General features: G+C 49.6%; 1 protein-coding gene across 3 annotated transcripts in view; it reads right to left on the bottom strand.

Moving 5' to 3' along the window:
• Positions 1 to 211: 211 nt before the first annotated feature.
• LOC142501019 (WD repeat- and FYVE domain-containing protein 4-like) overlaps positions 212 to 27015 on the bottom strand; it is a 90556-nt gene continuing 63752 nt past the window's right edge. The window contains exons 9-14 of one of the 3 annotated variants that reach the window (XM_075610259.1): positions 25213 to 25377; positions 21174 to 21353; positions 18021 to 18173; positions 17844 to 17892; positions 3400 to 3508; positions 215 to 1028 (exon numbers count right to left, since the gene is read on the bottom strand). In XM_075610259.1, coding sequence (XP_075466374.1) covers positions 962 to 1028; positions 3400 to 3508; positions 17844 to 17892; positions 18021 to 18173; positions 21174 to 21353; positions 25213 to 25377 — 723 coding nt within the window. In that variant the 3' untranslated portion in view covers positions 215 to 961. Of the gene's footprint in view, positions 1029 to 3399; positions 3509 to 17843; positions 17893 to 18020; positions 18174 to 18200; positions 18394 to 21173; positions 21354 to 25212; positions 25378 to 27015 lie in introns of those variants that run through there. The other 2 variants (XM_075610260.1, XM_075610261.1) reach the window with 2 other exon arrangements.

Genomic DNA, 27015 nt, shown 5'->3' with positions numbered 1-27015 from the left:
GGCAGTGGGTGCAGTGAGACTGGGTGGGTGCAGTGAGATGTGCAGTGGCAGTGGGTGCAGTGAGATGTGCAGTGGCAGTGGGTGCAGTGAGACTGGGTGGGTGCAGTGAGATGTGCAGTGGCAGTGGGTGCAGTGAGACTGGGTGGGTGCAGTGAGATGTGCAGTGGCAGTGGGTGCAGTGAGACTGGGTGGGTGCAGTGGGACTGGGTGGGTGCAGTGAGATGTGCAGTGGCAGTGGGTGCAGTGAGACTGGGTGGGTGCAGTGAGACTGGGTGGCAGTGGGTGCAGTGAGACTGGGTGGGTGCAGTGGGTGCAGTGAGACTGGGTGGCAGTGGGTGCAGTGAGACGGGGTGGGTGCTTCCTTCACAAAAATTACTACTACTAATAATAATGCTGTTTATTTCTCCAAGCCCAACCCGCTTCCACATGTAAAGTGTATGTTATCAGTGTGAAAGTATCATGTTAGTGCACGAACACTACGTGGGACACTGTATTAATGACACTATTTTAGCAATATATTATAAATTTTGTACATTTTATTATCAATGTACATAACAATGTATTATCACCGTGCGTGTTATCACCGTGCGTGTTATCACCGCGCGTGTTATCACCGCGCGTGTTATCACCGCGCGTGTTATCACCGCGCGTGTTATCACCGCGCGTGTTATCACCGCGCGTGTTATCACCGCGCGTATTATCACCACACGTTACATTGTGTCACTCCGGCCCAGAACAGATACAACTTCATTCTCTTCACATCTTGACCTTTGTCACCCGGATTAGTCTCTCGTCACGTGAGCAGTGGGTACCATTTTAGGGACACTGGCCCCAGTTAGATGGCCCCACGGACACTTGTCACCATGATGAGCTGTGGTCTGCCTCCTGACACGGACATCGATATGTGACAAGGTGACACAGAGCACGGCCCTGGGGTGGCGCAGGCGGGCTGATCACGGCGCTACCCGTCCACGTACCAGCCGGTAATACCGCCTCTCTCATCACCAGCCAGGAGCCTGGAGTCATTCCTGCAGAACCAGAGAGAGAAACAGCGTGTGAGCAGCGTGGAGCCCCCCAATATATCACTGCTCACCCCTTATATATCACTGCTCACCCCTTATATATCACTGCTCACCCCTCATATATCACTGCTCACCCCTCATATATCACTGCTCACCCCTCATATATCACTGCTCACCCCTCATATATCACTGCTCACCCCTCATATATCACTGCTCACCCCTCATATATCACTGCTCACCCCTCATATATCACTGCTCACCCCTCATATATCACTGCTCACCCCTCATATATCACTGCTCACCCCTCATATATCACTGCTCACCCCTCATATATCACTGCTCACCCCTAATATATCACTGCTCACCCCTAATATATCACTGCTCACCCCTCATATATCACTGCTCACCCCCAATATATCACTGCTCACCCCTCATATATCACTGCTCACCCCTCATATATCACTGCTCACCCCTCATATATCACTGCTCACCCCTTATATATCACTGCTCACCCCTTATATATCACTGCTCACCCCTTATATATCACTGCTCACCCCTCATATATCACTGCTCACCCCTTATATATCACTGCTCACCCCTCATATATCACTGCTCACCCCTCATATATCACTGCTCACCCCTCATATATCACTGCTCACCCCTCATATATCACTGCTCACCCCTCATATATCACTGCTCACCCCTCATATATCACTGCTCACCCCTTATATATCACTGCTCACCCCTCATATATCACTGCTCACCCCTCATATATCACTGCTCACCCCTCATATATCACTGCTCACCCCTTATATATCACTGCTCACCCCTCATATATCACTGCTCACCCCTCATATATCACTGCTCACCCCTCATATATCACTGCTCACCCCTCATATATCACTGCTCACCCCTCATATATCACTGCTCACCCCTTATATATCACTGCTCACCCCTCATATATCACTGCTCACCCCTCATATATCACTGCTCACCCCTCATATATCACTGCTCACCCCTTATATATTACTGCTCACCCCTTATATATCACTGCTCACCCCTCATATATCACTGCTCACCCCTTATATATCACTGCTCACCCCTTATATATCACTGCTCACCCCTTACATATCACTGCTCACCCCTTACATATCACTGCTCACCCCTTACATATCACTGCTCACCCCTTACATATCACTGCTCACCCCTCATATATCACTGTATTGCACAGTACGGCACAGTATTGCCCAGTACGGCACAGTATTGCCCAGTACGGCACAGTATTGCCCAGTACGGCACAGTATTGCCCAGTACGGCACAGTATTGCCCAGTACGGCACAGTATTGCCCAGTACGGCACAGTATTGCCCAGTACGGCACAGTATTGCCCAGTACGGCACAGTATTGCCCAGTACGGCACAGTATTGCCCAGTACGGCACAGTATTGCCCAGTACGGCACAGTATTGCCCAGTACGGCACAGTACGGCACAGTATTGCACAGTACAGCACAGTATTGCACAGTACGGCATAGTATTGCCCAGTACGGCACAGTACTGCACAGTACGGCACAGTACGGCACAGTACGGCACAGTATTGCACAGTATTGCACAGTACGGCACAGTACGGCACAGTATTGCACAGTATTGCACAGTACGGCACAGTATTGCACAGTATTGCACAGTACGGCACAGTATTGCACAGTACGGCACAGTATTGCACAGTACGGCACAGTATTGCCCAGTACGGCACAGTATTGCCCAGTACGGCACAGTATTGCCCAGTACGGCACAGTATTGCCCAGTACGGCACAGTATTGCCCAGTACGGCACAGTATTGCACAGCACGGCACAGTATTGCACAGCACGGCACAGTATTGCACAGCACGGCACAGTATTGCACAGCACGGCACAGTATTGCACAGTATTGCCCAGTACGGCACAGTATTGCCCAGTACGGCACAGTATTGCACAGTACGGCACAGCACGGCACAGTACGGCACAGCACGGCACAGTATTGCACAGTACGGCACAGTATTGCCCAGTACGGCACAGTATTGCACAGTACGGCACAGCACGGCACAGTATTGCACAGTACGGCACAGTATTGCCCAGTACGGCACAGTATTGCCCAGTACGGCACAGTATTGCCCAGTACGGCACAGTATTGCCCAGTACGGCACAGTATTGCACAGTACGGCACAGTATTGCCCAGTACGGCACAGTATTGCCCAGTACGGCACAGTATTGCCCAGTACGGTACAGTATTGCCCAGTACGGCACAGTGGATTTTAAATCCAACAGCCATCAATTGTTTCCTTTTACACACACGTGTCTCCCACTCGCACTGCTCAGGGTGTCGCACACTCATGTCCCCGCACCTCGATACGGTGACAGCGGTCACTGCCGCCGGATGCTGCACTTTTCCTGTTGCTCCGCCTCCCGGTGTCAGCTGGTGAAATAAACGCAGGGAAGTGCCCAACTTCTCACCTGCGGGAGAGAGCGGTGCCTGTCACGTACTCTGTCACACTGTCTCACACTGTCAGACACTGTCACATACTCTGTCACACACTGTCACACTGTCTCACACTGTCAGACACTGTCACACACTGTCACATACTCTGTCACACTGTCAGACACTGTCACACTCTGTCACACACTGTCACACACTGTCACATACTCTGTCACACACTGTCACACTGTCAGACACTGTCACACACTGTCACATACTCTGTCACACTGTCAGACACTGTCACACTCTGTCACACACTGTCACACACTGTCACACTGTCTCACACTGTCAGACACTGACACATACTCTGTCACACACTGTCACACTGTCTCACACTGTCAGACACTGTCACATACTCTGTCACACACTGTCACACTGTCAGACACTGTCACATACTCTATCACACTCTGTCACACTGTCAGACACTGTCAGACACTGTCACACGCTCTGTCACACACTGTCACACGGTCAGACACTGTCAGACACTCTCACACGCTCTGTCACGTCCTGTCGCTCGCATCACTTCTAAGCACTATACATTACAATCTGATTTGATCAGAATTCTGACGATTGATATTACAGGGGGATGTGCTGCAGAGAATATTACAGGGGATGTGCTGCAGAGAATATTACAGGGGATGTGCTGCAGAGAATATTACAGGGGGATGTGCCGCAGAGAATATTACAGCGGATGTGCCGCAGAGAATATTACAGGGGGATGTGCTGCAGAGAATATTACAGGGAATGTGCTGCAGAGAATATTACAGTGGATGTGCCGCAGAGAATATTACAGGGGGATGTGCTGCAGAGAATATTACAGGGAATGTGCTGCAGAGAATATTACAGGGAATGTGCTGCAGAGAATATTACAGGGAATGTGCTGCAGAGAATATTACAGGGGATGTGCTGCAGAGAATATTACAGGGGGATGTGCCGCAGAGAATATTACAGGGGATGTGCTGCAGAGAATATTACAGGGGGATGTGCTGCAGAGAATATTACAGGGAATGTGCCGCAGAGAATATTACAGGGGATGTGCCGCAGAGAATATTACAGGGGATGTGCTGCAGAGAATATTACAGGGAATGTGCTGCAGAGAATATTACAGGGGGATGTGCTGCAGAGAATATTACAGGGAATGTGCCGCAGAGAATATTACAGGGGATGTGCCGCAGAGAATATTACAGGGGATGTGCTGCAGAGAATATTACAGGGAATGTGCTGCAGAGAATATTACAGGGAATGTGCCGCAGAGAATATTACAGGGGGATGTGCTGCAGAGAATATTACAGGGGATGTGCTGCAGAGAATATTACAGGGGATGTGCTGCAGAGAATATTACAGGGGATGTGCTGCAGAGAATATTACAGGGGATGTGCTGCAGAGAATATTACAGGGGATGTGCTGCAGAGAATATTACAGGGGATGTGCTGCAGAGAATATTACACGGGAATGTGCTGCAGAGAATATTACACGGGAATGTGCTGCAGAGAATATTACAGGGGATGTGCTGCAGAGAATATTACAGGGGGTGTGCTGCAGAGAATATTACAGGGGATGTGCTGCAGAGAATATTACAGGGGATGTGCTGCAGAGAATATTACAGGGGGATGTGCCGCAGAGAATATTACAGGGGATGTGCTGCAGAGAATATTACAGGGGATGTGCTGCAGAGAATATTACAGGGGGATGTGCCGCAGAGAATATTACAGGGGATGTGCCGCAGAGAATATTACAGGGGGATGTGCCGCAGAGAATATTACAGGGGATGTGCCGCAGAGAATATTACAGGGGGATGTGCCGCAGAGAATATTACAGGGGATGTGCCGCAGAGAATATTACAGGGGGATGTGCTGCAGAGAATATTACAGGGGGATGTGCCGCAGAGAATATTACAGGGGATGTGCTGCAGAGAATATTACAGGGGGATGTGCCGCAGAGAATATTACAGGGGATGTGCTGCAGAGAATATTACAGGGGATGTGCCGCAGAGAATATTACAGGGGATGTGCCGCAGAGAATATTACAGGGGATGTGCCGCAGAGAATATTACAGGGGATGTGCCGCAGAGAATATTACAGGGGATGTGCCGCAGAGAATATTACAGGGGATGTGCCGCAGAGAATATTACAGGGGATGTGCCGCAGAGAATATTACAGGGGATGTGCCGCAGAGAATATTACAGGGGATGTGCCGCAGAGAATATTACAGGGGATGTGCCGCAGAGAATATTACAGGGGGATGTGCTGCAGAGAATATTACAGGGGATGTGCCGCAGAGAATATTACAGGGGATGTGCCGCAGAGAATATTACAGGGGATGTGCCGCAGAGAATATTACAGGGGATGTGCTGCAGAGAATATTACAGGGAATGTGCCGCAGAGAATATTACAGGGGATGTGCCGCAGAGAATATTACAGGGGATGTGCCGCAGAGAATATTACAGGGAATGTGCTGCAGAGAATATTACAGGGGATGTGCCGCAGAGAATATTACAGGGGATGTGCCGCAGAGAATATTACAGGGGATGTGCCGCAGAGAATATTACAGGGGGATGTGCCGCAGAGAATATTACAGGGGATGTGCCGCAGAGAATATTACAGGGGATGTGCCGCAGAGAATATTACAGGGGATGTGCCGCAGAGAATATTACAGGGGGATGTGCCGCAGAGAATATTACAGGGGGATGTGCCGCAGAGAATATTACAGGGGATGTGCCGCAGAGAATATTACAGGGGATGTGCTGCAGATAATATTACAGGGGGATGTGCTGCAGAGAATATTACAGGGGGATGTGCTGCAGAGAATATTACAGGGGGATGTGCTGCAGAGAATATTACAGGGGGGTGTGCTGCAGAGAATATTACAGGGGGGTGTGCTGCAGAGAATATTACAGGGGAATGTGCTGCAGAGAATATTACAGGGGATGTGCTGCAGAGAATATTACAGGGGGATGTGCTGCAGAGAATATTACAGGGGGATGTGCTGCAGAGAATATTACAGGGGATGTGCCGCAGAGAATATTACAGGGGATGTGCCGCAGAGAATATTACAGGGGGATGTGCTGCAGAGAATATTACAGGGGATGTGCTGCAGAGAATATTACAGGGGATGTGCCGCAGAGAATATTACAGGGGATGTGCTGCAGAGAATATTACAGGGGATGTGCCGCAGAGAATATTACAGGGGATGTGCTGCAGAGAATATTACAGGGGGATGTGCCGCAGAGAATATTACAGGGGATGTGCTGCAGAGAATATTACAGGGGATGTGCAGCAGAGAATATTACAGGGGATGTGCCGCAGAGAATATTACAGGGGATGTGCCGCAGAGAATATTACAGGGGATGTGCCGCAGAGAATATTACAGGGGATGTGCTGCAGAGAATATTACAGGGGATGTGCTGCAGAGAATATTACAGGGGATGTGCTGCAGAGAATATTACAGGGGGATGTGCTGCAGAGAATATTACAGGGGATGTGCCGCAGAGAATATTACAGGGGGATGTGCCGCAGAGAATATTACAGGGGATGTGCTGCAGAGAATATTACAGGGGGATGTGCCGCAGAGAATATTACAGGGGATGTGCTGCAGAGAATATTACAGGGGATGTGCTGCAGAGAATATTACAGGGGATGTGCAGCAGAGAATATTACAGGGGATGTGCCGCAGAGAATATTACAGGGGATGTGCTGCAGAGAATATTACAGGGGATGTGCTGCAGAGAATATTACAGGGGATGTGCTGCAGAGAATATTACAGGGGATGTGCCGCAGAGAATATTACAGGGGATGTGCCGCAGAGAATATTACAGGGGATGTGCCGCAGAGAATATTATAGGGGATGTGCTGCAGAGAATATTACAGGGGATGTGCCGCAGAGAATATTACAGGGGATGTGCCGCAGAGAATATTACAGGGGATGTGCCGCAGAGAATATTACAGGGGATGTGCCGCAGAGAATATTACAGGGGATGTGCTGCAGAGAATATTACAGGGGATGTGCTGCAGAGAATATTACAGGAATGTGCTGCAGAGAATATTACAGGAATGTGCTGCAGAGAATATTACAGGGGGATGTGCTGCAGAGAATATTACAGGGGATGTGCTGCAGAGAATATTACAGGGGGATGTGCTGCAGAGAATATTACAGGGGGATGTGCTGCAGAGAATATTACAGGGGATGTGCTGCAGAGAATATTACAGGGGATGTGCTGCAGAGAATATTACAGGGGGATGTGCTGCAGAGAATATTACAGGGGATGTGCTGCAGAGAATATTACAGGGGATGTGCTGCAGAGAATATTACAGGGGGATGTGCTGCAGAGAATATTACAGGGGATGTGCCGCAGAGAATATTACAGGGGATGTGCCGCAGAGAATATTACAGGGGGATGTGCTGCAGAGAATATTACAGGGGGATGTGCCGCAGAGAATATTACAGGGGATGTGCCGCAGAGAATATTACAGGGGATGTGCTGCAGAGAATATTACAGGGGGATGTGCCGCAGAGAATATTACAGGGGGATGTGCTGCAGATAATATTACAGGGGAATGTGCTGCAGAGAATATTACAGGGAATGTGCTGCAGAGAATATTACAGGGGATGTGCCGCAGAGAATATTACAGGGGGATGTGCTGCAGAGAATATTACAGGGGATGTGCCGCAGAGAATATTACAGGGGGATGTGCTGCAGAGAATATTACAGGGGGATGTGCCGCAGAGAATATTACAGGGGATGTGCTGCAGAGAATATTACAGGGAATGTGCTGCAGAGAATATTACAGGGGATGTGCTGCAGAGAATATTACAGGGGATGTGCTGCAGAGAATATTACAGGGGATGTGCTGCAGAGAATATTACAGGGGGATGTGCTGCAGAGAATATTACAGGGGATGTGCTGCAGAGAATATTACAGGGAATGTGCTACAGAGAATATTACAGGGAATGTGCCGCAGAGAATATTACAGGGAATGTGCCGCAGAGAATATTACAGGGGATGTGCCGCAGAGAATATTACAGGGGATGTGCAGCAGAGAATATTACAGGGGATGTGCCGCAGAGAATATTACAGGGGATGTGCCGCAGAGAATATTACAGGGGGATGTGCCGCAGAGAATATTACAGGGGGATGTGCTGCAGAGAATATTACAGGGGATGTGCTGCAGAGAATATTACAGGGGATGTGCTGCAGAGAATATTACAGGGGATGTGCCGCAGAGAATATTACAGGGGGATGTGCCGCAGAGAATATTACAGGGGGATGTGCTGCAGAGAATATTACAGGGGGATGTGCTGCAGAGAATATTACAGGGGATGTGCCGCAGAGAATATTACAGGGGATGTGCCGCAGAGAATATTACAGGGGATGTGCTGCAGAGAATATTACAGGGGATGTGCTGCAGAGAATATTACAGGGGATGTGCTGCAGAGAATATTACAGGGGGATGTGCTGCAGAGAATATTACAGGGGGATGTGCTGCAGAGAATATTACAGGGGGATGTGCTGCAGAGAATATTACAGGGGATGTGCCGCAGAGAATATTACAGGGGATGTGCCGCAGAGAATATTACAGGGGATGTGCCGCAGAGAATATTACAGGGGATGTGCCGCAGAGAATATTACAGGGGATGTGCCGCAGAGAATATTACAGGGGGGTGTGCCGCAGAGAATATTACAGGGGGATGTGCTGCAGAGAATATTACAGGGGATGTGCCGCAGAGAATATTACAGGGGGATGTGCCGCAGAGAATATTACAGGGGATGTGCCGCAGAGAATATTACAGGGGGATGTGCCGCAGAGAATATTACAGGGGATGTGCCGCAGAGAATATTACAGGGGGATGTGCCGCAGAGAATATTACAGGGGATGTGCCGCAGAGAATATTACAGGGGATGTGCTGCAGAGAATATTACAGGGGATGTGCTGCAGAGAATATTACAGGGGGATGTGCTGCAGAGAATATTACAGGGGATGTGCTGCAGAGAATATTACAGGGAATATTACAGGGGGATGTGCCGCAGAGAATATTACAGGGGATGTGCCGCAGAGAATATTACAGGGGGATGTGCTGCAGAGAATATTACAGGGGATGTGCTGCAGAGAATATTACAGGGGATGTGCTGCAGAGAATATTACAGGGGATGTGCCGCAGAGAATATTACAGGGGGATGTGCTGCAGAGAATATTACAGGGAATGTGCTGCAGAGAATATTACAGGGGATGTGCTGCAGAGAATATTACAGGGGGATGTGCCGCAGAGAATATTACAGGGGGATGTGCTGCAGAGAATATTACAGGGGATGTGCTGCAGAGAATATTACAGGGGATGTGCTGCAGAGAATATTACAGGGAATGTGCTGCAGAGAATATTACAGGGGATGTGCTGCAGAGAATATTACAGGGGATGTGCCGCAGAGAATATTACAGGGGGATGTGCTGCAGAGAATATTACAGGGGATGTGCTGCAGAGAATATTACAGGGGATGTGCTGCAGAGAATATTACAGGGAATGTGCTGCAGAGAATATTACAGGGGGATGTGCTGCAGAGAATATTACAGGGAATGTGCTGCAGAGAATATTACAGGGGATGTGCTGCAGAGAATATTACAGGGGATGTGCCGCAGAGAATATTACAGGGGATGTGCTGCAGAGAATATTACAGGGGATGTGCTGCAGAGAATATTACAGGGGATGTGCTGCAGAGAATATTACAGGGAATGTGCTGCAGAGAATATTACAGGGGATGTGCTGCAGAGAATATTACAGGGGATGTGCTGCAGAGAATATTACAGGGGATGTGCTGCAGAGAATATTACAGGGGATGTGCCGCTGAGAATATTACAGGGGGATGTGCTGCAGAGAATATTACAGGGAATGTGCTGCAGAGAATATTACAGGGGATGTGCTGCAGAGAATATTACAGGGGATGTGCTGCAGAGAATATTACAGGGGGATGTGCCGCAGAGAATATTACAGGGAATGTGCTGCAGAGAATATTACAGGGGGATGTGCTGCAGAGAATATTACAGGGGATGTGCCGCAGAGAATATTACAGGGGGATGTGCTGCAGAGAATATTACAGGGGATGTGCTGCAGAGAATATTACAGGGAATGTGCTGCAGAGAATATTACAGGGGGATGTGCTGCAGAGAATATTACAGGGGATGTGCCGCAGAGAATATTACAGGGGGATGTGCTGCAGAGAATATTACAGGGGGATGTGCTGCAGAGAATATTACAGGGGGATGTGCTGCAGAGAATATTACAGGGGGATGTGCCGCAGAGAATATTACAGGGGGATGTGCCGCAGAGAATATTACAGGGGGATGTGCTGCAGAGAATATTACAGGGGGATGTGCTGCAGAGAATATTACAGGGGGATGTGCCGCAGAGAATATTACAGGGGATGTGCTGCAGAGAATATTACAGGGGGATGTGCCGCAGAGAATATTACAGGGGATGTGCCGCAGAGAATATTACAGGGGGATGTGCCGCAGAGAATATTACAGGGAATGTGCTGCAGAGAATATTACAGGGGGATGTGCTGCAGAGAATATTACAGGGAATGTGCTGCAGAGAATATTACAGGGGGATGTGCTGCAGAGAATATTACAGGGGGTGTGCCGCAGAGAATATTACAGGGGGATGTGCTGCAGAGAATATTACAGGGGGATGTGCCGCAGAGAATATTACAGGGGATGTGCTGCAGAGAATATTACAGGAATGTGCTGCAGAGAATATTACAGGGAATGTGCCGCAGAGAATATTACAGGGGATGTGCCGCAGAGAATATTACAGGGGATGTGCCGCAGAGAATATTACAGGGGATGTGCCGCAGAGAATATTACAGGGGATGTGCTGCAGAGAATATTACAGGGAATGTGCTGCAGAGAATATTACAGGGGGATGTGCTGCAGAGAATATTACAGGGGATGTGCCGCAGAGAATATTACAGGGGGATGTGCTGCAGAGAATATTACAGGGGATGTGCTGCAGAGAATATTACAGGGAATGTGCTGCAGAGAATATTACAGGGGGATGTGCTGCAGAGAATATTACAGGGGATGTGCCGCAGAGAATATTACAGGGGATGTGCTGCAGAGAATATTACAGGGGGATGTGCTGCAGAGAATATTACAGGGGGATGTGCTGCAGAGAATATTACAGGGGGATGTGCCGCAGAGAATATTACAGGGGGATGTGCCGCAGAGAATATTACAGGGGGATGTGCTGCAGAGAATATTACAGGGGGATGTGCTGCAGAGAATATTACAGGGGGATGTGCCGCAGAGAATATTACAGGGGATGTGCTGCAGAGAATATTACAGGGGGATGTGCCGCAGAGAATATTACAGGGGATGTGCCGCAGAGAATATTACAGGGGGATGTGCCGCAGAGAATATTACAGGGAATGTGCTGCAGAGAATATTACAGGGGGATGTGCTGCAGAGAATATTACAGGGAATGTGCTGCAGAGAATATTACAGGGGGATGTGCTGCAGAGAATATTACAGGGGGTGTGCCGCAGAGAATATTACAGGGGGATGTGCTGCAGAGAATATTACAGGGGGATGTGCCGCAGAGAATATTACAGGGGATGTGCTGCAGAGAATATTACAGGAATGTGCTGCAGAGAATATTACAGGGAATGTGCCGCAGAGAATATTACAGGGGATGTGCCGCAGAGAATATTACAGGGGATGTGCCGCAGAGAATATTACAGGGGATGTGCCGCAGAGAATATTACAGGGGATGTGCTGCAGAGAATATTACAGGGGATGTGCTGCAGAGAATATTACAGGGGGATGTGCCGCAGAGAATATTACAGGGGATGTGCCGCAGAGAATATTACAGGGGATGTGCCGCAGAGAATATTACAGGGGATGTGCCGCAGAGAATATTACAGGGGGATGTGCTGCAGAGAATATTACAGGGGGATGTGCTGCAGAGAATATTACAGGGGGATGTGCCGCAGAGAATATTACAGGAATGTGCTGCAGAGAATATTACAGGGGATGTGCTGCAGAGAATATTACAGGGGGATGTGCTGCAGAGAATATTACAGGGGGATGTGCCGCAAAGAATATTACAGGGGATGTGCTGCAGAGAATATTACAGGGGATGTGCCGCAGAGAATATTACAGGGGGATGTGCCGCAGAGAATATTACAGGGGATGTGCTGCAGAGAATATTACAGGGGATGTGCTGCAGAGAATATTACAGGGGATGTGCCGCAGAGAATATTACAGGAATGTGCTGCAGAGAATATTACAGGGGGATGTGCCGCAGAGAATATTACAGGGGGATGTGCCGCAGAGAATATTACAGGGGGTGTGCTGCAGAGAATATTACAGGGGATGTGCTGCAGAGAATATTACAGGAATGTGCTGCAGAGAATATTACAGGGGGTGTGCCGCAGAGAATATTACAGGGGATGTGCCGCAGAGAATATTACAGGGGATGTGCTGCAGAGAATATTACAGGGGATGTGCTGCAGAGAATATTATAGGGGATGTGCTGCAGAGAATATTACAGGGGGATGTGCTGCAGAGAATATTACAGGGGGTGTGCCGCAGAGAATATTACAGGGGATGTGCCGCAGAGAATATTACAGGGGATGTGCTGCAGAGAATATTACAGGGGATGTGCTGCAGAGAATATTACAGGAATGTGCCGCAGAGAATATTACAGGGGATGTGCCGCAGAGAATATTACAGGGGATGTGCTGCAGAGAATATTACAGGGGATGTGCTGCAGAGAATATTACAGGGGATGTGCCGCAGAGAATATTATAGGGGATGTGCCGCAGAGAATATTATAGGGGATGTGCTGCAGAGAATATTACAGGGGATGTGCTGCAGAGAATATTACAGGGGATGTGCTGCAGAGAATATTACAGGGGATGTGCCGCAGAGAATATTACAGGGGATGTGCCGCAGAGAATATTACAGGGGGTGTGCTGCAGAGAATATTACAGGGGATGTGCCGCAGAGAATATTACAGGGAATGTGCCGCAGAGAATATTACAGGGGGATGTGCTGCAGAGAATATTACAGGGGATGTGCCGCAGAGAATATTACAGGGAATGTGCCGCAGAGAATATTACAGGGGGATGTGCTGCAGAGAATATTACAGGGAATGTGCCGCAGAGAATATTACAGGGGAATGTGCTGCAGAGAATATTACAGGGGGTGTGCTGCAGAGAATATTACAGGGAATGTGCCGCAGAGAATATTACAGGGAATGTGCTGCAGAGAATATTACAGGGGATGTGCCGCAGAGAATATTACAGGGGGATGTGCTGCAGAGAATATTATAGGGGATGTGCTGCAGAGAATATTACAGGGGGATGTGCTGCAGAGAATATTACAGGGGGGTGTGCTGCAGAGAATATTACAGGGGGATGTGCTGCAGAGAATAACGTCTGTAAGTCTGTCCTCTCTGCCGTGTAAACACGCAGCTTAGCGTGAGCCAGCCTGACACGGGTAAAAAAAACCCACACATAAATAATACACACGTTACACACACAAACATATAAATATATTTGGAAACTGCTTTAATTTATGGTCAGCAAGTTGTTAAATTGAGAAGAATATATTTAATCTCGGCTTGCGGCGGGGAAGGGAGCGCTGCAATTGAATTTGCGAGCTGTGATAGTTACACAGGCTGACACGACGCTCACACTATTGTGTTTGAAATTGGATTTGTGTATTATTGCTTTCTAAATTGCTCGCCGGCTCAGCAGAATCGCCTCGCGCCGCTCCGTTATGGGAAGCGGGATTAATAAGGAGACGCAGGCAGCTGCTAATTAGCCGGAGAGGGGAACGGCGGGGAGAGCGCCGAGACGGGAAGCCGGGCTGTGTGCTCGGGGAGAAAGGGATGAGCCGACGCGCGAGCTCCCAGAGATGCGCGCCTCTCTTAATGATGGGATTTGGGGGATTAATAGGGCCTTTCTGGGAGAGGGGTGTGCAGGACGGTGATAATGGGGACGGAGATAGGATTAAACAATGTAATTATCTCAGGCAATTGTGCGGCTGGATTGTGAGGCAGGCGAGTATACACGGGCTGGTATACACGGGCTGGTGTACACGGGCTGGTGTACACGGGCTGGTGTTCACGGGCTGGTATACACGGGCTGGTGTACATGTACTGAGCGTGTCCATAAGAGCCGCTACGTTCATGGAATTAACCCTTTCCCTGGCTCGTGGTCCAGCACAGGAGGGTTAAGGAAGAGTATTGGTGATACCTGGCATTGTATAACTCCCGGTATTATATATTCAGGGGTGGAGCACAATATCTCCCCCCCCCCCCCCAGAAAGAAAGATGTTCAATCTGAGAGCTGGGACCATATACATATCCCGCCTCGTAGTGTAACGATGACATATACTGGGATATATCTAATGCTTAGTGATGCAGGGAGACTGCCATTCTCTGTCACTCTCTCTGACCCCCCCATCTCTCTGTCACTCTCTCTGACCCCCCATCACTCTTTCTTCCCCCCCATCTCTCTGTCACTCTCTCTGACCCCCCATCACTCTCCCCCCCCCCCACCATCTCTCTGTCACTCTCTCTGACCCCCCAACTTTCTCTGTCACTTTCTGACGCCCAATCTCTCTGACCCCCAATTCTCTCTCTGGCCCCCCATCTCTGTCACTCTCTCTGACCCCCCCATCTCTGTCACTCTCTCTGACACCTTATCACTCTTTCTCCCCCCCATCTCTGTGTCGCTCTCTCTGACCCCCAAATCTCTCTATCACTCTCTTTGACCTCCCCCATCTCGCTCTGTCACGCTCTGACCCCCCTCCCCTCCAAACTCTGTCACGCACTCTGACTCCCCCCATCTCTCCATCACTCTCCCCCCTATTTCCCCCCCATCTCTCTGACCCCTCCATTACACTCTTTCCCCCATCTCTCTTTCTGCCACTCTCTGATTCCCCATCTCTCTCCCTGACCCCCCAAATCTTTCTCTCTGTGTCACTCTCTCTGACCCCCCATTTCTCTTTCTGTTCTGTCTGACCCCTCCCCCCCCATCACTCTCTTTGTCACTTTCTGACCCCCCATCTCTCTGTCACACACTGAACCTCCTCTCTCCCTCTCACTCTCACTCTCACTGACCTGGCCCATCTCTCTCTTTGACACTCTCTTGCCATCAGTGGGACACGTTAGCGGGATGTGAGGTTAAGGGATATTGGGGGGAGGGGTGTTAGGACACGTTAGGGGGGGATGTGAGGTTAAGGGATATTGGGGGGGGGGTGTTAGGACACGTTAGGGGGATGTGAGGTTAAGGGATATTGGGGGGGTGTTAGGACACGTTAGGGGGGATGTGAGGTTAAGGGATATTGGGGGGGGTGTTAGGACACGTTAGGGGGGATGTGGGGTTAAGGGATATTAGGGGGGGTGTTAGGACACGTTAGGGGGGATGTGAGGTTAAGGGATATTGGTGGGGGGTGTTAGGACACGTTAGGGGGGATGTAAGGTTAAGGGATATTGGGGGGGGTGTTAGGACACGTTAGGGGGTGTGAGGTTAAGGGATATTGGGGGGGTGTTAGGACATGTTAGGGGGATGTGAGGTTAAGGGATATTGGGGGGGTGTTAGGACACGTTAGGGGATGTGGGGTTAAGGGATATTAGGGGGGGTGTTAGGACACGTTAGGGGGGATGTGAGGTTAAGGGATATTGGGGCGGGGTGTTAGGACACGTTAGGGGGATGTAAGGTTAAGGGATATTGGGGGGGGTGTTAGGACACGTTAGGGGGTGTGAGGTTAAGGGATATTGGGGGGGTGTTAGGACATGTTAGGGGGATGTGAGGTTAAGGGATATTGGGGGGGGTGTTAGGACACGTTAGGGGGTGTGAGGTTAAGGGATATTGGGGGGGTGTTAGGACACGTTAGGGGGGTGTGAGGTTAAAGGATATTGGGGGGGGGTGTTAGGACACGTTAGGGGGGTGTGAGGTTAAGGGATATTGGGGGAGGGTGTTAGGACACGTTAGGGGGGATGTGAGGTTAAGGGATATTGGGGGGAGGGGTGTTAGGACACGTTAGGGGGTGTGAGGTTAAGGGATATTGGGGGGGTGTTAGGACATGTTAGGGGGATGTGAGGTTAAGGGATATTGGGGGGGGGGTGTTAGGACACGTTAGGGGGGTGTGAGGTTAAGGGATATTGGGGGGGGTGTTAGGACACGTTAGGGGGGATGTGAGGTTAAGGGATATTGGGGGGTGTTAGGACACGTTGTTAGGGGGGGTGAGGTTAAGGGATATTGGGGGGGGTGTTAGGCCACGTTGGGGGTGTGTGAGGTTAAGTGATATTGGGGGGGGCGTTAGGACACGTTAGGGGGTGTGTGAGGTTAAGGGATATTGGGGGGGGGGGTGTTAGGACACGTTAGGGGGGGTGAGGTTAAGGGATATTGGGGGGGGTGTTAGGACACGTTAGGGGGGGTGTGAGGTTAAGGGATATTGGGGGGGTGTTAGGACACGTTAGGGGGGGTGTGAGGTTAAGGGATATTGGGGGGGGTGTTAGGACACGTTAGGGGGGGTGTGAGGTTAAGGGATATTGGGGGGGGGTGTTAGGACACGTTAGGGGGGGTGTGAGGTTAAGGGATATTGGGGGGGTGTTAGGACACGTTAGGGGGGTGTGAGGTTAAGGGATATTGGGGGGGGGGGGGGTGTTAGGACACGTTAGGGGGGTGTGAGGTTAAGGGATATTGGGGGGGGGGTGTTAGGACACGTTAGGGGGGTGTTACCTCCCAGGCCGGTTTCTCTCTGAGCTTCTGCAGGGATATTGGGGGGGTGTTAGGACACGTTAGGGGGGATGTGAGGTTAAGGGATATTGGGGGGGGGGTGTTAGGACACGTTGTTAGGGGGGGGTGAGGTTAAGGGATATTGGGGGGGGGTGTTAGGCCACGTTGGGGGTGTGTGAGGTTAAGTGATATTGGGGGGGGGGCGTTAGGACACGTTAGGGGGTGTGTGAGGTTAAGGGATATTGGGGGGGGGTGTTAGGACACGTTAGGGGGGGTGAGGTTAAGGGATATTGGGGGGGGTGTTAGGACACGTTAGGGGGGGTGTGAGGTTAAGGGATATTGGGGGGGTGTTAGGACACGTTAGGGGGGGTGTGAGGTTAAGGGATATTGGGGGGGGTGTTAGGACACGTTAGGGGGGGTGTGAGGTTAAGGGATATTGGGGGGGTGTTAGGACACGTTAGGGGGGTGTGAGGTTAAGGGATATTGGGGGGGGGGTGTTAGGACACGTTAGGGGGGTGTGAGGTTAAGGGATATTGGGGGGGGGGTGTTAGGACACGTTAGGGGGGTGTTACCTCCCAGGCCGGTTTCTCTCTGAGCTTCTGCAGGTTCCATCTTCCATAACTAGAGGGGGAGACGCAGAGTGAGGGGTCAGTGCTCTGCGGTCGGGTACACGAGGGGTTAAGTTATTATCGTCTCTGTGTGACACGGTCTCTGGCAGTGAGAGGGTTAATGTTGTGCCCAGCTCTCACCCTAATGACTCCGTCCTCAGACCCAGTGACAATGACACTCAGACCCCCGAAGCAGCAGCTCAGGACCCCGGCCCCCGTACACACACGGGACAGGGGGTCTCCATTCACTGACCACACGTAGAGCGCCGAGAGACAGCACGAGACTACCGCACCCTGCAAGAGAGACAGCGTCACAGAGCGCCGAGAGACAGCACGAAACTACAGCACCCTGCAAGAGAGACAGCGTCACAGAGCGCCGAGAGACAGCACGAGAGTACAGCACCCTGCAAGAGAGACAGCGTCACAGAGCGCCGAGAGACAGCACGAGACTACCGCACCCTGCAAGAGAGACAGCGTCACAGAGCGCCGAGAGACAGCACGAGACTACCGCACCCTGCAAGAGAGACCGCGTCACAGAGCGCAGGCTGGAAGGTGTATGTATCATGCAATTATTCCCAGCGAACATTCTGCCATTTAACCCTATAACTCCTCCTCTTGCCCCATATACCCCCTCCCTATAACTCCCCCTATTACCCATATAACCCCTCCATATAACTCCTCCTATTACCCCATATAACCTCTCCTATTACCCCATATACCCCCTCCCTATAACTCGCCCTATTACCCATATAACCCCTCCCTATAACTCCTCCTATTACCCCATATAACCTCTCCTATTACCCCATATACCCCCTCCCTATAACTCCCCCTATTACCCATATAACCGCTCCCTATAACTCCTCCTATTCCCCCATATACCCCCTCCCTATAACTCCCCCTATTACCCATATAACCCCTCCCTATAACTCCTCCTATTATCCCATATACCCCCTCCCTATAACTCCCCCTATTACCCATATAACCCCTCCCTATAACTCCTCCTATTACCCCATATACCCCGTCCCTATAACTCCCCCTATTACCCCATATAACTGCCCCAATACCTCCTCCTATTACCCCATATACCTCCTCCCTATAACTCCTCCTATTGCCCCATATACCCCATCCCTATAACTCCTCCTATTACCACATATAACCGCCCCAATAATTCCTCCTATTACCCCATATTACCGGCCCAATAACTCCTCCTATTACCCCATATAACCGCCCCAATAACTCCTCTTATTACCCCATATACCCCCTCCCTATAACTCCTCCTATTACACCATATAACCCCTCCCTATAACACCTCCTATTACCCCTTATACCCCCTCCCTATAACACCTCTTATTACCCCATATAACCCCTCCCTATAACACCTCCTATTACCCCATATACCCCCTCCCTATAACACCTCCTATTACCCCATATAACCGCCCCAATAACTCCTCCTATTGCCCCATATAACCCCTCCATATAACTCCTCCTATTACCCCATATAACAGCTCCCTATAACTCCTCCTATTGCCCCATATAACCCCTCCATATAACTCCTCCTATTACCCCATATAACAGCTCCCTATAACTCCTCCTATTACCCCATATACCCCTCCCTGTTACTCCTCCTATTACCCCATATACCCCCTCCCTGTTACTCCTATTACCCCATATACCCCCTCCCTATAACTCCTCCTATTACCCCATATAACCCCTCCCTATAACTCCTCCTGTTGCCCCATATAACCCCTCCATATAACTCCTCCTATTACCCCATATAACAGCTCCCTATAACTCCTCCTATTACCTCATATACCCCCTCCCTATAACTCCTCCTATTCCCCATATAACCTCTCCCTATAACTCCTATTACCCCATATACCCCCTCCCTATAACTCCTCCTATTCCCCATATAACCTCCCTATAACTCCTCCTATTCCCCCATATAACCGCTCCCTATAACTCCTCCTATTCCCCCATATACCCTCTCCCTATAACTCCTCCTATTACTCCATATAACCCCTCCCTATAACCCCTCCTATTGCCCCATATAACCGCTCCCTATAACCCCTCCTATTGCCCCATATAACCCCTCCCTATAACCCCTCCTATTGCCCCATATAACCGCTCCCTATAACCCCTCCTATTACCCCATATAACCCCTCCCTATAACTCCTCCTATTGCCCCATATAACCCCTCCATATAACTCCTCCTATTACCCCATATAACAGCTCCCTATAACTCCTCCTATTACCCCATATACCCCCTCCCTATAAATCCTCCTATTCCCCATATAACCTCTCCCTATAACTCCTATTACCCCATATACCCCCTCCCTATAACTCCTCCTATTCCCCATATAACCTCCCTATAACTCCTATTACCCCATATAACCCCTCCCTATAACCCCTCCTATTGCCCCATATAACCGCTCCCTATAACCCCTCCTATTGCCCCATATAACCTCTCCCTATAACCCCTCCTATTACCCCATATAACCCCTCCCTATAACCCCTCCTATTGCCCCATATAACCGCTCCCTATAACCCCTCCTATTGCCCCATATAACCTCTCCCTATAACCCCTCCTATTGCCCCATATAACCTCTCCCTATAACCCCTCCTATTACCCCATATAACCCCTCCCTATAACCCCTCCTATTGCCCCATATACCCCCTCCCTATAACTCCTCCTATTGCCCCATATACCCCCTCCCTATAACTCCTCCTATTGCCCCATATACCCCCTCCCTATAACTCCTCCTATTGCCCCATATAACCCCTCCCTATAACCCCTCCTATTGCCCCATATAACCTCTCCCTATAACTCCTCCTATTGCCCCATATAACCCCTCCCTATAACCCCTCCTATTGCCCCATATAACCTCTCCCTATAACCCCTCCTATTGCCCCATATAACCTCTCCCTATAACTCCTCCTATTGCCCCATATAACCCCTCCCTATAACCCCTCCTATTGCCCCATATAACCTCTCCCTATAACTCCTCCTATTGCCCCATATAACCCCTCCCTATAACTCCTCCTATTGCCCCATATACCCCCTCCCTATAACTCCTCCTATTGCCCCATATAACCCCTCCCTATAACCCCTCCTATTGCCCCATATAACCTCTCCCTATAACCCCTCCTATTGCCCCATATAACCCCTTCCTATAACCCCTCCTATTACCCCATATACCCCCTCCCTATAACCCCTCCTATTGCCCCATATAACCGCTCCCTATAACCCCTCCTATTGCCCCGTATACGCGTGCGTGCGGTGTGTCACACCCTCACCGTGTGGTCGCTGGCAGTGACACACGTCACCGCCCCTGGGTGCCTCGGCAGACGTCGGACACAGCTCAGCTTGTCCAGGTCCCAGATAATGCAGGAGCCGTCTGCGGAGCCGCTGATCAGCACGCCATAGTGTGCCGCAGCGCACGCGCAGAGCACGGCAGCGCCGTGACCCGTCAGCACCTGGGGACAGCGCAGTGACACACACACACACAATGTAACAGTGACACACACACAATGTAACAGTGACACACACACAATGTAACAGTGACACACACACACACACAATGTAACAGTGACACACACACACAATGTAACAGTGACACACACACACACACAATGTAACAGTGACACACACACACACACAATGTAACAGTGACACACACACACACACAATGTAACAGTGACACACACACACAATGTAACAGTGACACACACACACAATGTAACAGTGACACACACACACACACAATGTAACAGTGACACACACACACAATGTAACAGTGACACACACACACACACAATGTAACAGTGACACACACACACACACACAATGTAACAGTGACACACACACACACACAATGTAACAGTGACACACACACACACACACAATGTAACAGTGACACACACACACACAATGTAACAGTGACACACACACAATGTAACAGTGACACACACACACACACACACACACACACACACACACACACACACACAATGTAACAGTGACACACACACACACAATGTAACAGTGACACACACACACACACACACACACAATGTACCAGTGACACACACACACACACACACACACACACACACACAATGTAACAGTGACACACAGCACGGCAGCGCCGTGACCCGTCAGCACCTGGGAACAGCGCAGTGACACACACACACAATGTAACAGTGACACACACACACACACAATGTAACAGTGACACACACAATGTAACAGTGACACACACACACAATGTAACAGTGACACACACACACACACAATGTAACAGTGACACACACACACAATGTAACAGTGACACACACAATGTAACAGTGACACACACACAATGTAACAGTGACACACACACACAATGTAACAGTGACACACACAATGTAACAGTGACACACACACAATGTAACAGTGACACACACACACAATGTAACAGTGACACACACACACAATGTAACAGTGACACACACAATGTAACAGTGACACACACACAATGTAACAGTGACACACACACACAATGTAACAGTGACACACACACACAATGTAACAGTGACACACACAATGTAACAGTGACACACACACACACACACACACACACACACACACACACACAATGTAACAGTGACACACACACACACACACACACACAATGTAACAGTGACACACACACACACACACACACACAATGTAACAGTGACACACACACACACAATGTAACAGTGACACACACACACAATGTAACAGTGACACACAGCACGGCAGCGCCGTGATCCGTCAGCACCTGGGAACAGCGCAGTGACACACACACACAATGTAACAGTGACACACACACACACACACACACACAATGTAACAGTGACACACACACACACACACAATGTAACAGTGACACACACACACACACACAATGTAACAGTGACACACACACACACACACACACACACACACACACAATGTAACAGTGACACACACACACACACAATGTAACAGTGACACACACACACACACACAATGTAACAGTGACACACACACACACACACACACACACACACAATGTAACAGTGACACACACACACACACACACACACACACACACACACACACACACACACACACACACACACAATGTAACAGTGACACACACACACACAATGTAACAGTGACACACACACACACACAATGTAACAGTGACACACACACACACAATGTAACAGTGACACACACACACACAATGTAACAGTGACACACACACACAATGTAACAGTGACACACACACAATGTAACAGTGACACACACACACACACACACAATGTAACAGTGACACACACACACACACAATGTAACAGTGACACACACACACAATGTAACAGTGACACACACACAATGTAACAGTGACACACACACACACAATGTAACAGTGACACACAGCACGGCAGCGCCGTGACCCGTCAGCACCTGCGAACAGCGCAGTGACACACACACACACACACACACAATGTAACAGTGACACACACAATGTAACAGTGACACACAGCACGGCACCGCCGTGACCTGTCAGCACCTGCGAACAGCGCAACGCAGTGACACACACACACACACACAATGTAACAGTGACACACACACACACACACACACACACAATGTAACAGTGACACACACACACACACACACAATGTAACAGTGACACACACACACACACACACACACACAATGTAACAGTGACACACACACACAATGTAACAGTGACATACACACACAATGTAACAGTGACACACACACACACACACACACACACACACACACACAATGTAACTGTGACATACACACACAATGTAACAGTGACACACACACACACACACACAATGTAACAGTGACACACACACACACACACACACACACACACACACACACACACACACACACACACACACACACACACACACACACACACAATGTAACAGTGACACACACACACAATGTAATAGTGACACACACACACACACACACACACACACACACACACACACACACACACACACAATGTAACAGTGACTCACACACAATGTAACAGTGACACACATTACGGCAACGCAGGGACCTGTCAGCACCTGGGAACAGCGCAGTGACACACAAACACATATGTACAGTACGACACACACATTGTCGGTCGGTACTTTCTTTAGCTGTATCTCAGGCTCGCGGGCTCGGGGACCCGGGGGACAGAATTCCCACACACATGTACAACACGACACAAACACATACATGTACAACACGACACAAACACACACACATGTACAACACGACACAAACACACACATATGTACAACATGACACAAACATACACATATGTACAACACGACACAAACACACACATATGTACAACACGACACAAACACACACATATGTACAACACGACACAAACATACACATATGTACAACACGACACAAACACACACATATGTACAACACGACACAAACACGCACATATGTACAACACGACACAAACACACACATATGTACAACACGACACAAACACACACACATGTACAACACGACACACACACACACATGTACAACACGACACAAACACACACATGTACAACACGACACAAACACACACATGTACAACACGACACAAACACACACATGTACAACACGACACAAACACACACATGTACAACACGACACAAACACACACATATGTACAACACGACACAAACACACACATATGTACAACACGACACAAACACATACATATGTACAACACGACACAAACACACACACACACACGTACAACACGACACAAACACACACACATGTACAACACGACACAAACACACACACACATGTACAACACGACACAAACACACACACATGTACAACACGACACAAACACACACATGTACAACACGACACAAACACACACACACATGTACAACACGACACAAACACACACATGTACAACACGACACAAACACACATATGTACAACACGACACAAACACACACATGTACAACATGACACAAACACACACATATGTACAACACGACACAAACATACACATATGTACAACACGACACAAACACACACATATGTACAACACGACACAAACACACACACATGTACAACACGACACAAACACACACACATGTACAACACGACACAAACACACACACATGTACAACACGATTCACACACACACACATGTACAACATGACACACACATATGTACAACACGACACAAACACACACATGTACAACCCAACACACACACATATGTACGACACACACACACACATTGTCGGTCGGTACCTTCTTTAGCTGTATCTCGGGCCCGTGGGCTCGGGGACCCGGGGGACAGAATTCCCACACACACAGAACTGAGCTTTGCATGGCAGTGACAATGAGGGACGGTGATGGACACACAACGGAGTGACACCAGCCCCACTGTGACATCACCTCCCACACTGCTGTAACCTGTAACACAAACACACAACACCAGCCCTGGTGTCACCGCAACAACCAATACACCTCTGTATCAATACACCACAACAATGTGTTATGTATCTGTGTATTGTGCGGTGTAGGAAGGTGTGCGGCTGTGCAGGCAGGGTGAGGATGTGTAGCTATATGTGGTGTATCAGTGTGAGTTACCTTGCGCGTGCTGCGGTGTGCAGGCAGGGTGAGTGGTGGTGTAGTAGTATCTGGTGTAGTAGTGTGTGGTGTAGTAGTATCTGGTGTAGTAGTGTGTGGTGTAGTAGTGGTGGTGTAGTAGTATCTGGTGTAGTAGTGTGGTGTAGTAGTGTGTGGTGTAGTAGTGTGTGGTGTAGTACTGTGTGGTGTAGTAGTGTGTGGTGTAGTAGTGTGTGGTGTAGTAGTGTGGGGTACCTTGCGCGTGCTGCGGCTGTGCAGGCAGGGAGAGTGGTGGTGTAGTAGTATCTGGTGTAGTAGTATGTGGTGTAGTAGTATGTGGTGTACCTTGCGCGTGCTGCGGCCGTGCAGGCAGGGTGAGTGGTGTAGTAGTGTGTGGTGTAGTAGTGGTGGTGTAGTAGTGGTGGTGTAGTAGTGTGTGGTGTAGTAGTGTAGTGTAGTAGTGGTGGTGTAGTAGTGGTGGTGTAGTAGTGGTGGTGTAGTAGTGTGTGGTGCAGTAGTGTGTGGTGCAGTAGTGTGTGGTGCAGTAGTGTGTGGTGCAGTAGTGTGTGGTGCAGTAGTGTGTGGTGCAGTAGTGTGTGGTGTAGTAGTGTGTGGTGTAGTAGTGTGTGGTGTAGTAGAGTGTGGTGTAGTAGTGGTGGTGTATCAGTGTGAGTTACCTTGCGCGTGCTGCGGCTGTGCAGGCAGGCAGGCAGGGAGAGTGGTGGTGTAGTAGTATGTGGTGTAGTAGTGTGTAGTGTAGTAGTGTGTGGGGTATCTTGCAGCTGTGCAGGCAGGGTGAGGTGCGTGGTGTAGGAGTGCGTGGTGTAGGAGTGCGTGGTGTAGGAGTGCGTGGTGTAGGAGTGCATGGTGTAGGAGTGCATGGTGTAGGAGTGCGTGGTGTAGGAGTGCGTGGTGTACGAGTGTAGTAGTGTAGTAGTGTGTAGTGTGTAGTGTAGTAGTGTGTAGTGTAGTAGTGTAGTAGTGTGTGGGGTATCTTGCAGCTGTGCAGGCAGGGTGAGGTGCGTGGTGTAGCCGTGCGTGCGTGCTGTAGCCGTGCGTGCTGTAGCCGTGCGTGGTGTAGGAGTGCGTGGTGTAGGAGTGCGTGGTACCTTGCGCGGGCTGCGGTGTGCAGGCAGGGTAGTGGCGGTGTAGTAGTGATGGTGTAGTAGTGCGAGTTACCTTGCGCGTGCTGCGGCCGTGCAGGCAGGGTAGTGGCGGTGTAGTAGTGATGGTGTAGTAGTGCGAGTTACCTTGCGCGCGCTGCGGCCGTGCAGGCAGGGTAGTGGCGGTGTAGTAGTGATGGTGTAGTAGTGCGAGTTACCTTGCGCGTGCTGCGGCCGTGCAGGCAGGGTAGTGATGGTGTAGTAGTGATGGTGTAGTAGTGATGGTGTAGTAGTGTGAGTTACCTTGCGTGTGCTGCGGCCGTGCAGGCAGGGTAGTGGCAGTGTAGTAGTGATGGTGTAGTAGTGTGAGTTACCTTGC

Source organism: Ascaphus truei, chromosome 8 (assembly GCF_040206685.1).
Source record: "Ascaphus truei isolate aAscTru1 chromosome 8, aAscTru1.hap1, whole genome shotgun sequence".
Lineage (NCBI taxonomy): Eukaryota > Metazoa > Chordata > Amphibia > Anura > Ascaphidae > Ascaphus > Ascaphus truei.
Note: the sequence above shows the minus strand (reverse complement) of the source record. Positions and strands in the feature narration are given on the sequence as shown.